This window comes from Pteropus alecto, unplaced genomic scaffold (assembly GCF_000325575.1).
Source record: "Pteropus alecto unplaced genomic scaffold, ASM32557v1 scaffold13, whole genome shotgun sequence".
Classification (NCBI taxonomy): Eukaryota; Metazoa; Chordata; class Mammalia; order Chiroptera; family Pteropodidae; genus Pteropus; species Pteropus alecto.
This window is the reverse complement of record NW_006434373.1, coordinates 2909726-2922338: the sequence shown is the minus strand read 5'-3', so window position 1 is coordinate 2922338 and position 12613 is coordinate 2909726. Positions and strand designations below refer to the sequence as shown.

At 36.7% G+C, this 12613-nt stretch overlaps 1 protein-coding gene across 1 annotated transcript in view; it reads right to left on the bottom strand.

Moving 5' to 3' along the window:
• Window positions 1–7431: 7431 nt before the first annotated feature.
• The window catches only part of COL4A1 (collagen type IV alpha 1 chain), a 61669-nt gene continuing 56487 nt past the window's right edge, over window positions 7432–12613 (bottom strand). Inside the window, 2 exon segments of the mRNA XM_015587331.2 lie at window positions 7432–10246; window positions 12165–12337. Of these exon segments, the coding sequence (XP_015442817.1) occupies window positions 10165–10246; window positions 12165–12337 (255 nt within the window). The 3' untranslated portion in view covers window positions 7432–10164.

Below are 12613 nucleotides of genomic sequence, written 5' to 3'. Positions count from 1 at the left end.
TACACATCCGATGGGTTTTTTTGTTCTTTTTCTTTAAAAAATTCCATTGGGATTTTTATAGGAATTGCATTAAATCTGTATATTGCTTTGGGTAATATGGCCATTTTAACTATATTGTTTCTTTCCATCCATGAACACAGAATATCTTCTCTATTTCTTTGGGACTTCTTCAATTTCTTTTAGTTTTAGTCTTGTAGTTTTTAACGTATAGATACTTCACAACCTTTGTTACATTTATTCCTAGGTATTTTATTCTTTTTGTTGCAATTGCAAAGGAATTTTTTTTTCCATTTCTGTTTCTGAAGTTTTATTGTTAGTATGTAGGAACATAATGGAATTTTGTACATTGATTTTGTATCCTGTAACTTTACTCTATTTGTTTGCAGTTTCTAATAGTTTTTTTGGTGAAGTCTTTAGAGTTTTCTACATAAGGGATCATATCATCTGCAAGAAATGACAATTTGATTTCATTTCCAGTTTGGATGCCTTTTATTTCTTTCTCTTGCCTGATTGCTCTGGCTAGGACTTCCAGTACTATGCTGAATAATGGAGATTAGAGTGGGCATCCTTATCTTGTTCCTGATCTTAAAGGAAAAGCTTTCAGTTTTTCACCATTAAGTATGATATCAGCTGAGGGCTTGTCATATATGGCCTTTATTATGTTGAGGTACTTTCCTTCTATACCCATTTATCAAGTGTTTAATCATAAATGGATGTTGTCAAATGCTTTTTCTGCATCTATTGATATAATCACATAGTTTTTATCCTTTGTCATGTTTACGTGGTGTATGACATTGATCAATTTGCATAAATAAACCATTTTTGCGCCCCTGGAATGGACCCCACTTGATCATGATGTATAATCTTTTTAATGTATTGTTGTATGCAGTTTGCTAGAATTTTATTTTGGATTTTTGCATCTATATTCAACAGAGGTGTTGGTCTGTAGTTTTATTCTTTGTGTATTATCCTTGCTAGGTTTTGGTATCAGGGTAACCTTGGCCTCATAAAATGAGTTAGGAATTATTACCTCTTTTTTTTTTTTGAAAGAACTTAAGAAAGATAGGTATTAAATCATCTTTAAATGTTTGGTAGAATTCATTAGTGAAGCCATCTATCTGGTCCTAGACTTTTACTTTTTGTGAGGTTTTTGATGATTATTTCAATTTCCTTACTGTCAATTGGTCTGTTTAAATTTTTAAGTTCTTCATAATTCAGTCTAAGAAGGTTATATATTTCTAAGAACTTGCCCATTTCTTCTAGGTTATTAAATTTGGTGGCATATAATCTTCCATAGTCTTCTTGTATGATCCTTTGTATTCTGTGGTATCCATCATAACTTCTCTTCTTTCATTTATGATTTTATTTATTTGAACCTTTTCTCTTTTTTCCTTAATGAGTCTAGCCAAGGGTCTGTTAATTTTATAAGTCTTTGTAAAGGAGCAGCTCTTTGCTACATTAATTTTTTCTATTGTCTTTTTGTTCTCTATTTCATTTAATTCTGCTCTAATTTTTATTATTTTCTTATTTCTGCTGATCTTAGACTTCACTTGTTCTTCTTTTTCTAGTTCTTTAACCTATTTCCCCTTTAGACAGAAGAAGTTCAGCTCGCTGCCAGCGTTAATTTAATTTTACGTAAACATGCTCTTTGAGGCCGAAGCAAATCTGACTGGTTTTCAGTGTAAAAATAAAATATAAAAACTGTTCTTGGAGTTATTTCTAAGCAGAACTTGTCTCTAATCTTAATGTAGTAGAAATATATACATAAATCAGATTCATCAAATAAATCTTTTGCTAACAACTGTCAAGAATGAACATCAGACGTAAGAATAGTACGTTTGCTAGGATTTGACATTTTCAGCAATCGAGAATTACTATATTTTGTAAATAGAAATACCACTACTAAAAACAGAATGCTACAAATAGAATGATGTCATTAATTTCCAAAGACTATCGTTATACTAGAGCAACGTGAAAATAATAATAAAAACGAGATATTTTGTAGCAAACTTTGGGGATAAATTTAGGACTGTAATCTGCAAGTTATCTCATGGTAAACTCTGCAGCGGCAAGCGCCACTGGCAGGTACTCTCAGGGCAAATGGGAAATAGGTTAAGATGGAATGTTAGACTATTTATTTGGGATTGTTCTTATTTCTTGAGAAAAGCCTGTAATGATATAAACTCCTCTCTTATCATTGCTTTTGCTGCATCCCAAGGTTTTGATAAATTATACTGTCATCCTCATTTTTCTCTATGTATCTTTTGATCTCCCCTTTTATTTTTTCTTTGACATAGTTGTTCTTCAGTAGCATGTTGTTTGATCACCATGTTTATGGGTTTTCCTGCTTTTTGCAGTTGATTTCCAATTTCAAAGCATTGTGGTCAGAGAATATGCTTGGTATGATTTCAATCTTCTTAGGTTTTTGAGGCTAGTTTCATGCCCCAACAGATGGTCTATCCTTGAAAATGTTCCATGTGCACTAGAGAAAAATGTATAATCTGTTGTTCTGGGATGAAAAACTCTGTAAATATTGATTATGTTCATTGATTTAGGGTGCCATTTAAGGCCAATATTTTCTTACTGATATTCTGTTTGGATGATCTATGCATAGCTGTGAATGTTCCATACTATGATTGTGTTCTTGTCAGTTACTCCTTTTATTTCTGTTAATTGTCGTCTTACATATTTTGGTGTTCCCCGATTTGATGCATATATGTTGATAAATGTTATGTCTTCTTGATGTATTGCCCCTTTGTCATTTTAAAATGTCCATCTTTGTCATTTGTTATCTTTTTTACCTTGAAATCTATTTTCTCAAATATAAGTTTGGCTATACCTGCTTTTCTCTGGATGTCATTTGCTTGGAGTATCATTTTCTACCCTTTCACTTTGAGTTGATATTTGTACTTGCAGCTGAGATGTGTCTCCAGAAGACAGTGTATGGTTGTGTTTTGGTTTTTGATCCAATAATCTACTCTACCTTTGTACTGGTGAGTTCAGTCCATTTATATTTAGGATGATTATTGGTAAATAAGGATTTCCTATAGCCACTTTATCCTTTGTTTTCTGGTAACTCTGTGTCTCCACTGTTTCTTTGCCCTTGCATTTCTTTATTATTTTAGTTTGGTGGTATTCTATGATTTTTTTCCCTGTTTCTCTTTTTTTATGTTATATGTCTCAGTTCTAGATTTTTTGTGTGTATGGTTACCATTAAGCTCATAAAAAAGAAAGTTTCATATATACAGTACTTTTTATTTTCCTGAATGCATCTTACCCCCATTTCCCTTTGTAAATTCAAAACTTTACTTCCTACTCTTTTGTATTTTTGTTGTCACAAATTATCCCTACTTATGCTGTGAGCTTCCCAAGGTGAAGTAGCAATTGTCTTCTTCTCTTTTTAAAAAAATGTTTTTACCTCTTTGGACCTTTAAGTTATATTTAAGTTTATAATACCTTATTCTGAATAAGGTTTGCAATTTCCTGCTTTGTCTGTCTGTTAGTCCTCTTACTCATAGTTTTGTATCCTTTCGTCTTTGTTTCAGGTAGAATAATCCTCTTCAATATCTACTGTAATGCAAGTCTTGTGGTGGTAAATTCCCTCAGCTTCTGTATGTCTGGAAAAGTCTTTATTTATCTTTTATGCCTAAAAGACAACTTTGCTGAATATATTATTCTTGGCTGGTAATTCCTCTTTCAACAGTTTGAGTATTTGATTTCACTCCTTCCCAGTTTGTAGAGTTTCTGCTTAAAAATCCAATGATAATCCAGTGGGATTTGCTTTATAGGTTACCAACTTCTTTTCCCTGGGTCCTTGAGAATTCTTTCTTTGTCATTAATTTTTGACAGTTTTAATATAATGTGCCTTGGAGAAGGCCTTTTTGTATTTGGAAAGTTCTTGTTTACTATTTGTTTGAATAGGCTCTCTGCTCCCTTCTTCCTCTGTTCTCCTCTGCTATATCCATTATTCCTGTGTTGCTCTTTCTGATGGAGTCAGATGGTTCTCGCAGGTCATTTATTTATTTAGTTTTACTCTCAAGTCTCTCTCTTCTATCTGCATCATGTCTAGATTTCTATATTTACTATCACTATTTCTTTCTTCCATTGGGTCAGCTCTGTTTCCTAAGCTCACTAGTTCATTCTTCATCTCCTTTTTGGAGTCCTTCAGCTCTAGAATTTCTATTTGATTCTATTTAAGTTTCAGTCTCTTTAGTAAAGTACTCCTTTTGTTCGCTGATTTTATTTATGGGTTCATTAAACTGCCTATCTGAGTTTTCTTGCATCTCATTGAGTTTTTTCAGAACTGCAATCTTGAATTCTGTTTTTAAATCACATATTTCCATATCTCTAAATTTATTTTCTGGAGAATTTTATTTTCTTTCTGAGCTGCCTCATTACTTTGGTTGTTCATGGTATTTGATGGATTATTTCTCTGTCTAGGCATTTATGGAAATGAACTCTGCTTTTTTTCATAACTCTTTAGCAGATTGATAAAATCTTTCTTTTGTTTTCCAGTAGGTGGCGCTAGAGCGCAAGTGTTTTATTTTGCAGTATTTTAGCTTCTTGGATCTCTGTGAGTGATGGCAAATGCCTCGTATTCCCTGGGAAGGGGGCATCTCCCCTGTGACCAGGTAGTCTTGGTCTCAGGGCACCACCACTCCTATGGGAGAATGTGGTGAGTAATGGGGTTCCAAGCCCGTGAAATCGCAGTGCTGCCTCCTGCAACCAGATGCAGTGCTACATTGCCTGAGGTATCCCAGGTGGCCCCACTGAGATCCGCTGAGATGGATGGGGGCAGGGTGGGCTGAGAGAGGCTGCTCGTACATTTGTGGCTTTGTTTTCATCCAGTTATGGCAACTCCTAGAACTCAGCTGCCTCACACCTGTGTCTCTACTCATGTCATTGGGATTAGTCACAATATGTATCTGCCACTCGGAAACTGTCTCTCCAGTTCTTAGGGCTGTAGATGTTCTGCTCTGTAACCAAATACTGCTACAGCTTCTTCTGGGGCCCACTGATAGATCTGGGAGGATGGAAGTAGACAAGCTATGGGAGGGTCAGAGGAGGCAGCCAGGCTCTGTGGCTTTGTTTTCTGCCAGGCAATCGCAGCTGCTAGAACACAGCTGTCACACCTCTATATTCCACCTCTGCCCTGGTCACTGGGTTCAGCTGTGGTATATGCTGATCGCTCAGGCAGAAGTGCTTAGAGCTACAGGATGTGCACACTACAACCTGATTCTTCTCCTCTCTCAGACTCACAGTGAGCTCTGGGCTGCATCCGTGGCACCCGTCTCTGCTCTTCTCTCTTTCCTCCTCTCCTGTTTGCTCCAATTCGCCCACCTTTATATATTTCTATGCATGAATCTCTCAGATGTGTTTGTGTGTTGAGCAGGAAATCCTTTGTTGAATTATAGCTGTTCAACTTGTTATGACTTCAAGGGCAGAGATCAGGGGGACTTCTCATACCACCATGCTTCTGACATCACTCTATGGCCAACTTATTTTTAACAAGAATCTCAAGATAATCCAATGTGGAAAAGATTGTCTCTTTAATAAATCGATCTACAACAACTGAATATCTACATGCGAAAAAATAAAGTTGGTTTCCTATCTCATGCCATATACAAAAATTAACTCAAAGTGAATCTATGACCTAAATATAAGAGCAAAAGTTGTAATATTCTTAGAGAAAATCATAAGGGTCAATGTTCCTGACCTTGGGTTTGGCAATGGATTCTTTGATGGCATCAAAAGCATGAGCAACCAAAGAAAAATAGATAAGCCATACTTAATCAAATTTTTTTTTAAAATGTGCATTGAAGGACACAATCAAAAAAGTAAAAAGACAATCCACAGAATGGAAGAATATATTTGCAAACCATGTATTTGATAAGGGTTTAGTATCCCAAATATAGAAAAAAACTTACAACTAAACAACAAAAAGACAATCCCATTTTAAAATAGACAATGGACTTGAATAGACATTTCTTCAAGGAAGACACACAAATGGCCCATAAGCACATACAAGAAGCTTAACATCGTTAGTAATTAGGGAAATGAAAATCAAAACCACAATGAGAAACCACTTCACACTCAGTAAAATGGTTATACCCAAAAAATGGAAAATAAGTGTTGGTAAGGTTGTGGAGAAATTGGAACTGTCATGTATTGTTGCTAGGAATGGAAAATGGTTCAGCTTCTGTGGAAAATAATTGGGCAGTTCCTCAAAAAATTAAACATAGAGGAATCATGAGATTCAACAATTCTACTCCTAAGCATACCCCGCAAAGAAGTAAAACTGGGGACTCGAATACACGTACATCCATGTTCATGGCAACACTAGTGAGAGTAACCAAAAGGTCAAGCCCAAAGGTCTATCGATGGGTGAATGGATAAAAAATTGTGATGTATCCATACAATAAAAATGATTCCTCCATGAAAATTAATGAAGTCATGATACATGCTACAACATGGATGAACCTCAAAAACATTATGGGAGGTGAATGAAACCAGACCCTAAATTCACATATTAAATAATCCCATCATATGAAATCCGGAATAGGTAAATCCATCAAGTCAAAAAGCAGATTGGTGGTTGCCAGTGTGGGGACTGGGGGTGTAAGGGGGTCACCGCTGAGTGGGCATTGGATTTGGGCATGATAAAAATGTTTTGGAACAAGATGTAGATAGGAGTTGCACAATATTGTGAATGTACTGAATGCCACTGAATTATTCACCTTAAAATGATAAATTTTAAGTTATGTGAATTTCATCCATTAAAAAACATTTAATGCATGGCAGATCTAAATATAGTATGTAAAATGATAAAACTTCTTGAAGAAAACAGGAGAAAATCTAAGTGACCTGGGGTTAACCAAAGAGTTCTTAAATCTGAGAAAAAAACATGTCCCAAGGAAAAAATATTGCTAAATTGGACATCATCAAAATTAAAAACTTTAGCTCTGTGAAAGATACTGTTAAGAGGATGAATTTGCAAATCACAGATCCAACAAATGACTTGTAACCAGAATATCCAAAAAATTTTCAAAACGCAACAGAATGAAACAATTTTTTAAATGAGCAAAGACTTAATGAATACTTCGAAAAAGATATATAGATGACCAAAAAATGCACGAAAGGATGTTCAACATCATTAACCATGAGGGAAATGCAATTTAAAACCATGGTTAAATGACACTACATACCTGTTAGAACAACTAACCAAAAAAATACTAATGACACGAAACATTGGTGAGGATGTGGAGCAAGTAGAGCTTTCATACATTACTAGTAAAAATGTGAAATGGTACAGCCACTTTGGAAAATAGTTTGGCAGTTTATTTTAGCATTAAACATGCACTTACCATATGACCCAGCAATCCCAGCACTAGGTATTTCCTAAAGAAAGAAACTTATGTTCACACAAAACCCTGAACATGAATGTTTATTCTCTATTCATAAACACCCCAAACTAGAAACAACCCACATGTCCTTCAACAGGTAAATAAATAAATGAAGCATGATCATGCTCAGCAATAAAATGGAACAAACTATTGGTACACACAACTTGGATGAATGTCAAATGCATTATGCTGAGTGAAAGAAGAGTCTCAGAAGGTACACATTCTATTATTCCATTCTTAAAGAAACAAATCTATATTGATGGAGAAAAGTTCTACGGTTCACTGCCAGGGTTGGTGGCAATGCAAGAGTTTGAGGGAGTTTGCTGGTGTGATGTAACTCTTCTGTGTGCTGATTTCGATAATGGTTATGTGAACCTATACATATGCTACAATTCATAGAACTGTATAACAAAATAAGTCAATTTTACTGTAGGATATTTTAAAAAATGAAACATTAAAACTTCTCTCAGAATAACAAATATAATATACACAGGATCTGAATGTTGAGATTCAAGGTATCATATTATTTTCTTTGTACTTTCCTATATATAGCAAACTATGTATAATAAATGATAATTTATGATAAATTAGTTTTACACACAGAAACAAAGGTGTTTATATTTCTCAGTACCTTTAGTAGACACTGAGCCTAACGATTTCAGTTTTCTTCTCTTCTATGTATATACTATATATTAAGGAGAGCAAATGACCCCTCTTCATCAGTTTTATGAAGGATGGGAGGGAAGCGATCAAAACTCTACCTGACTGATGTCTCCTGATGAAGCACTGTGTTGTCGTGCTTGTAGCTTATCCCATTTCATCCTCACTATAGCTCTGTTGGGTATAATAACCACAAACATTACAATATTTAGAGCTTTTTCTCGAGTATGCAATATCACGCTCCTCCTCCATGGATCATATTTTGATCAAGTTTAAACTGAAGCTTAGATCACCAGAGAAAAAGAAATCTGCCATGTTATTTCTTTCCTACTTTATTAAGACTTAAAAATCCACCCCTCTACCCCAAACCTATCCATTGCATAACTACTATCTCATTTCTAACCCCTAAAGGATCTGCTTTTAATGGCTAGATATATGTGTTATTCATTTCTGTTTGTCTTGCGACAAACCATTCCTTGAAAAGTGGCAAACCCTCGGTATACATACAATGAATGAAGAGATGGACAAATGGATACTGGCTGCCTGGATGGATAGATGGAGGAAGGAAAGGAGGGAGGGAGGGAAGAAGGAGAAGATCAAGCTTTTTTCTTTGTCGTACTTCCTGTAAATTATACCCAGTCTATGACTCTTGTTTGGAAGAACTGCAAACTAAATATAATCTAAGTTATGCAAAGCTTACAAATTTATTAGTGGCTAGTGAAGTAACTTTTCTTTTAACGTTTCTATGGCAATACTAGCAACAAATTAATAAAAGCTTATTTTTTATACAAATAGTTTTATTACAAATTTGAATTTTTAAGAAATACACATTTAAAGAAAGTACATAAAAGGCCTTAGTAGTCTTAAAAACGTTTTGGAGACTTTTAGTGAAATGTCATTTCAGGCATAGTGGTCCAATTCTGCTCTCCTGCAATCCATCCGTTCCCCTGCTGAAGTCTGAACACAGCTCATGAAAAACCAAGGAAGCCGCCTGAATGTGCTTACATGTAAAAATACTGATATTTTGATTCAACAGAGCTGTTTTTCGCATCAGGCTGCAGAATGAGGAATACTAATCAAATGAAGGCCTTTCAAGGTTGTTGCTTTTGAAGTCAAGTCATTCAGTTTGTGATTAGTGTTTAAAACCCTGAAGATATTTAATACAGAATAAAAACAATAAGCTCAAAGTACATGTTTCACTGTAATAGACACCATATTCATGAACCTGGGCTTGGTTTTGGCAACACACAATTGTTGGTTTGGAGGTGAACAGTGAAAACTGACGTTTCACATTCAGCACCTTAGTGTTTAAAAATCTATGTTAAAGGACAACGCAGTCTTTTAAAGGAAGAAACTATGTAAGCTTTATTTTAACAGTGGAACCGAAACTAAAAACTTGACCTAATTGCTGACATCTATATAAATTACTAAAATATATATATATTTAATTTCTGCCTACTTTTGGACCATCTTTATTCCACAGGTTATTTGTGATTTCTGCAAAAGCAGCTGCGTAGTACCACACGAAGCAGAAAGACCTAAATGTATATTTGGCAGTTGGAAAATACGGCTGCTGAGCCCGTAATTACATTTGGAGGTTTGAAACACCATTTTTACATGACTATTATTTGTACAGATCAAGGGACCTGGATTTTGAAACAGCTAGACAATGACACAAACAAACATTTCATCTGGGGGTGATAAATGAATCTATTATCATACAAAAATGAAAACGGGTGTTCAAACAGTATGGAAGGCCCCGCACACCTCCTAGCACCCTTTGGTTTTCTGATGGAGTTCTCACTTTACACATCAGTGCACTGGATTGTAGAACAGACTTATATTTTTATTTCATCAAAAGTGCCATTTGGTATGTCACTATTGACAGCTTATCGATGTCTTTGTTTCTCCTTCAGCAAGTAGAGGCCAATGAAGCAGGGTGTGTTAGTTACGCAGATTCCTATAAGGCACTTTACGGTTTTCATACTGGACAGTGAGGTACACAGGATATATTTCTAGGGTTCGTTGCTGTTAAAAAAAGAGGAAGGGGAACAGGAGGAAATAGCACCATGTTGTGACGTTAGCTGAGGGCCGGGCTTCATTATGTTCTTCTCATACAGACTTGGCAGCGACTGACATGCGTACGCAGCTCCCCAGCCTTCAAGGTGGACGGCGTGGGCTTCCTAAAATGCAACACAGAAACCAACCAGCTGTCACTTCTCCGCTTGTCAGAAAGGCAGGAGAGTTCCTCAGCCCTCCCACCTACTTGGACATCTCCAAGGGATCAAGCAGTCGCCGGCCCCAGTCCCATGGCAAATAGCCACCATTATTCAGCCTGACTTGACTCTGAGCGGGCACCATGCTGGGGGCATCACATGGCCTTCATGACGCATAGAGCGATACAAGTTATCATGTTCGTTCCCCATCTCCGGGCCCTGAGGTTAGTGACATGCCCAGGAGCACACAGCAAGTAAGGACACAGCTAACATCACTGCACGTCTATTTGGCTGCAAAGTCTCAACCACACCCCACTGCACCCCCCAGCCTCCTTAAGCTAGAGTTTAACTTTCTGTCTTCTCAACATGATCATAAACTCCTCCAGGGGAAGAAAAAGACACTTACGCATAATAAGTACTCATTAAATATTTGCGGAATGATGTAATGAACAACAAACCTGGAATAATTAACTAGATCTCGAAATCCTTTCATAAATTTGAAGGATTTATATGCAGGTGGTCTGACCGAAGGCCAAAGAGAGAGGAAGACATTTAGTGCCATGAATGCTTCCTTGATCTTTGAAATTCTACCTTATTTTGACTGTTGAAAAGGTGAAGTCCAAACTAAAATTGACACTAATCGAATTCTATTAAAATTAGAGTAGTCATATAATAAGAGTACTTTGCCCTAAAATTGTGGCTGCTTTGTTTTGGCAACTTTTGATGAAGATCCTAGTACCCCCAAATTAACTATTAAGTTAATGAGATCTTACCTAATTTTGTTAAGAAGGCTTTTTAGTTCATTGTACCAGGATGCTGGTTCAAAAATACTCTTATTTTTACCTGTTTACCCTATAATGCAAAGCTCTAGGCGCTGAAGCATGTACCAAGTGCTCATTTTGGTAACGACTGGTTAATTCTACCTTTGGAGTTGATGCCAAGTTTCCAGTTGCCTAAAGATCTCATGTAAGCTAATAATTAGACACCTGGTAATTTTTTGATGCTTAAAGAATGACCAATGGTGAGTGTGTTGCTTCACCTTTTATAATCTAAGTTACAAAGAGATAGGGTCATAGCAGAGTGCCACAAGATTCTCTCCAAAAAGGTAAAGTCAGGAAGGCTTATCTCCAGGGGTAAGAAGCATTTATTTTGGAAATGAACAGTATGTAATTATTCAGACTACATAGGCCTCCTGTGTCTGCTCCAGCAGGGGCTGCAACTGGTCTTAAATAAAGGCTAGAGGACTCATTAGGTGCTCCTGTCCATTACAGACCAGCCCAGCCTCCAATTTAACTTCCACAAGGTCAGCAGCCACTTGAGACAGTTGTTTTAAAGGTGAAATTTTGGTAAATGAAAAGAAAGGAAAGAAAAGTCTTCCTTTTTGATTTCAGCTGCATTTGTACTGAAATAATTTTTATTTGCATGGGTCTAAAAAACAAAGTCTTGTTAAGTCACTCAGAACTCACACAACACATTAAATTCAGCGTTGCGAATGCGATGAAAATGGATGCTGTTCACTTCCCTCTCTGAGTGTTAAATATACCGTATTTTTAAAAGCTCTGTTTGAAGATTTTAATTGCTTTAATTGTATTCTAGTGGATTCACCCAGAAAAATGAAAAATGACCTTTTTTTCTTCCACGGTTTTTTAGTTAATGAAAGAATTAAGCCTGTCATCTAAGCTCTGCCTATGAAAATTGTCTCAGTTATCTGCCCCATAGAACCAAATAAAATATTCATTACTACATGTGGAAGAAGCATTCCTAATTATTGCTTTATAACTATCTTTAAGACTTTGCACTGGAAGATATATGGATCATAAGTGATTTAAAATAAAAACCATGAAAGGGGGTGAGGGTCCGGCGAAGGAGAGTCATTCCAACTTACTTGAACATCTCGTTTCTCTCTATAGTGGCAAGCCAAAAGCTGTAAGCGTTTGCATAGTAATTACAAGTTCCACGACCGTGGCACTCGATGAACGGTGCACTTCTAAACTCTTCCAGACAGGACCCAGGGGATGCGAGGGCTTGGCCAGAACCTTCAGCACCAGCACTGGTGTGCTACAGAATAAATATGACCATGTGTTAGCGATTCCCACCCAGAGTAGACGAGGGTGTCACTGTTCCCAGGGACGAGCCAGGGTGCTCCCTTCGGTTCTCTCTGCCAGAGTGCTCCCTTCAGTTCTCTCTGCCTCATGCAGTCACCACGGAACATACTCATCCCCACACTGCCCACAGCCTGCAAGCCAGTCCCTGCTCCACTCACTGGGCACGGCAGTCAGCACTCGACACAGCGTCAGAAATCAACCAACCACTCCTCCCACAACAGGAGATGAC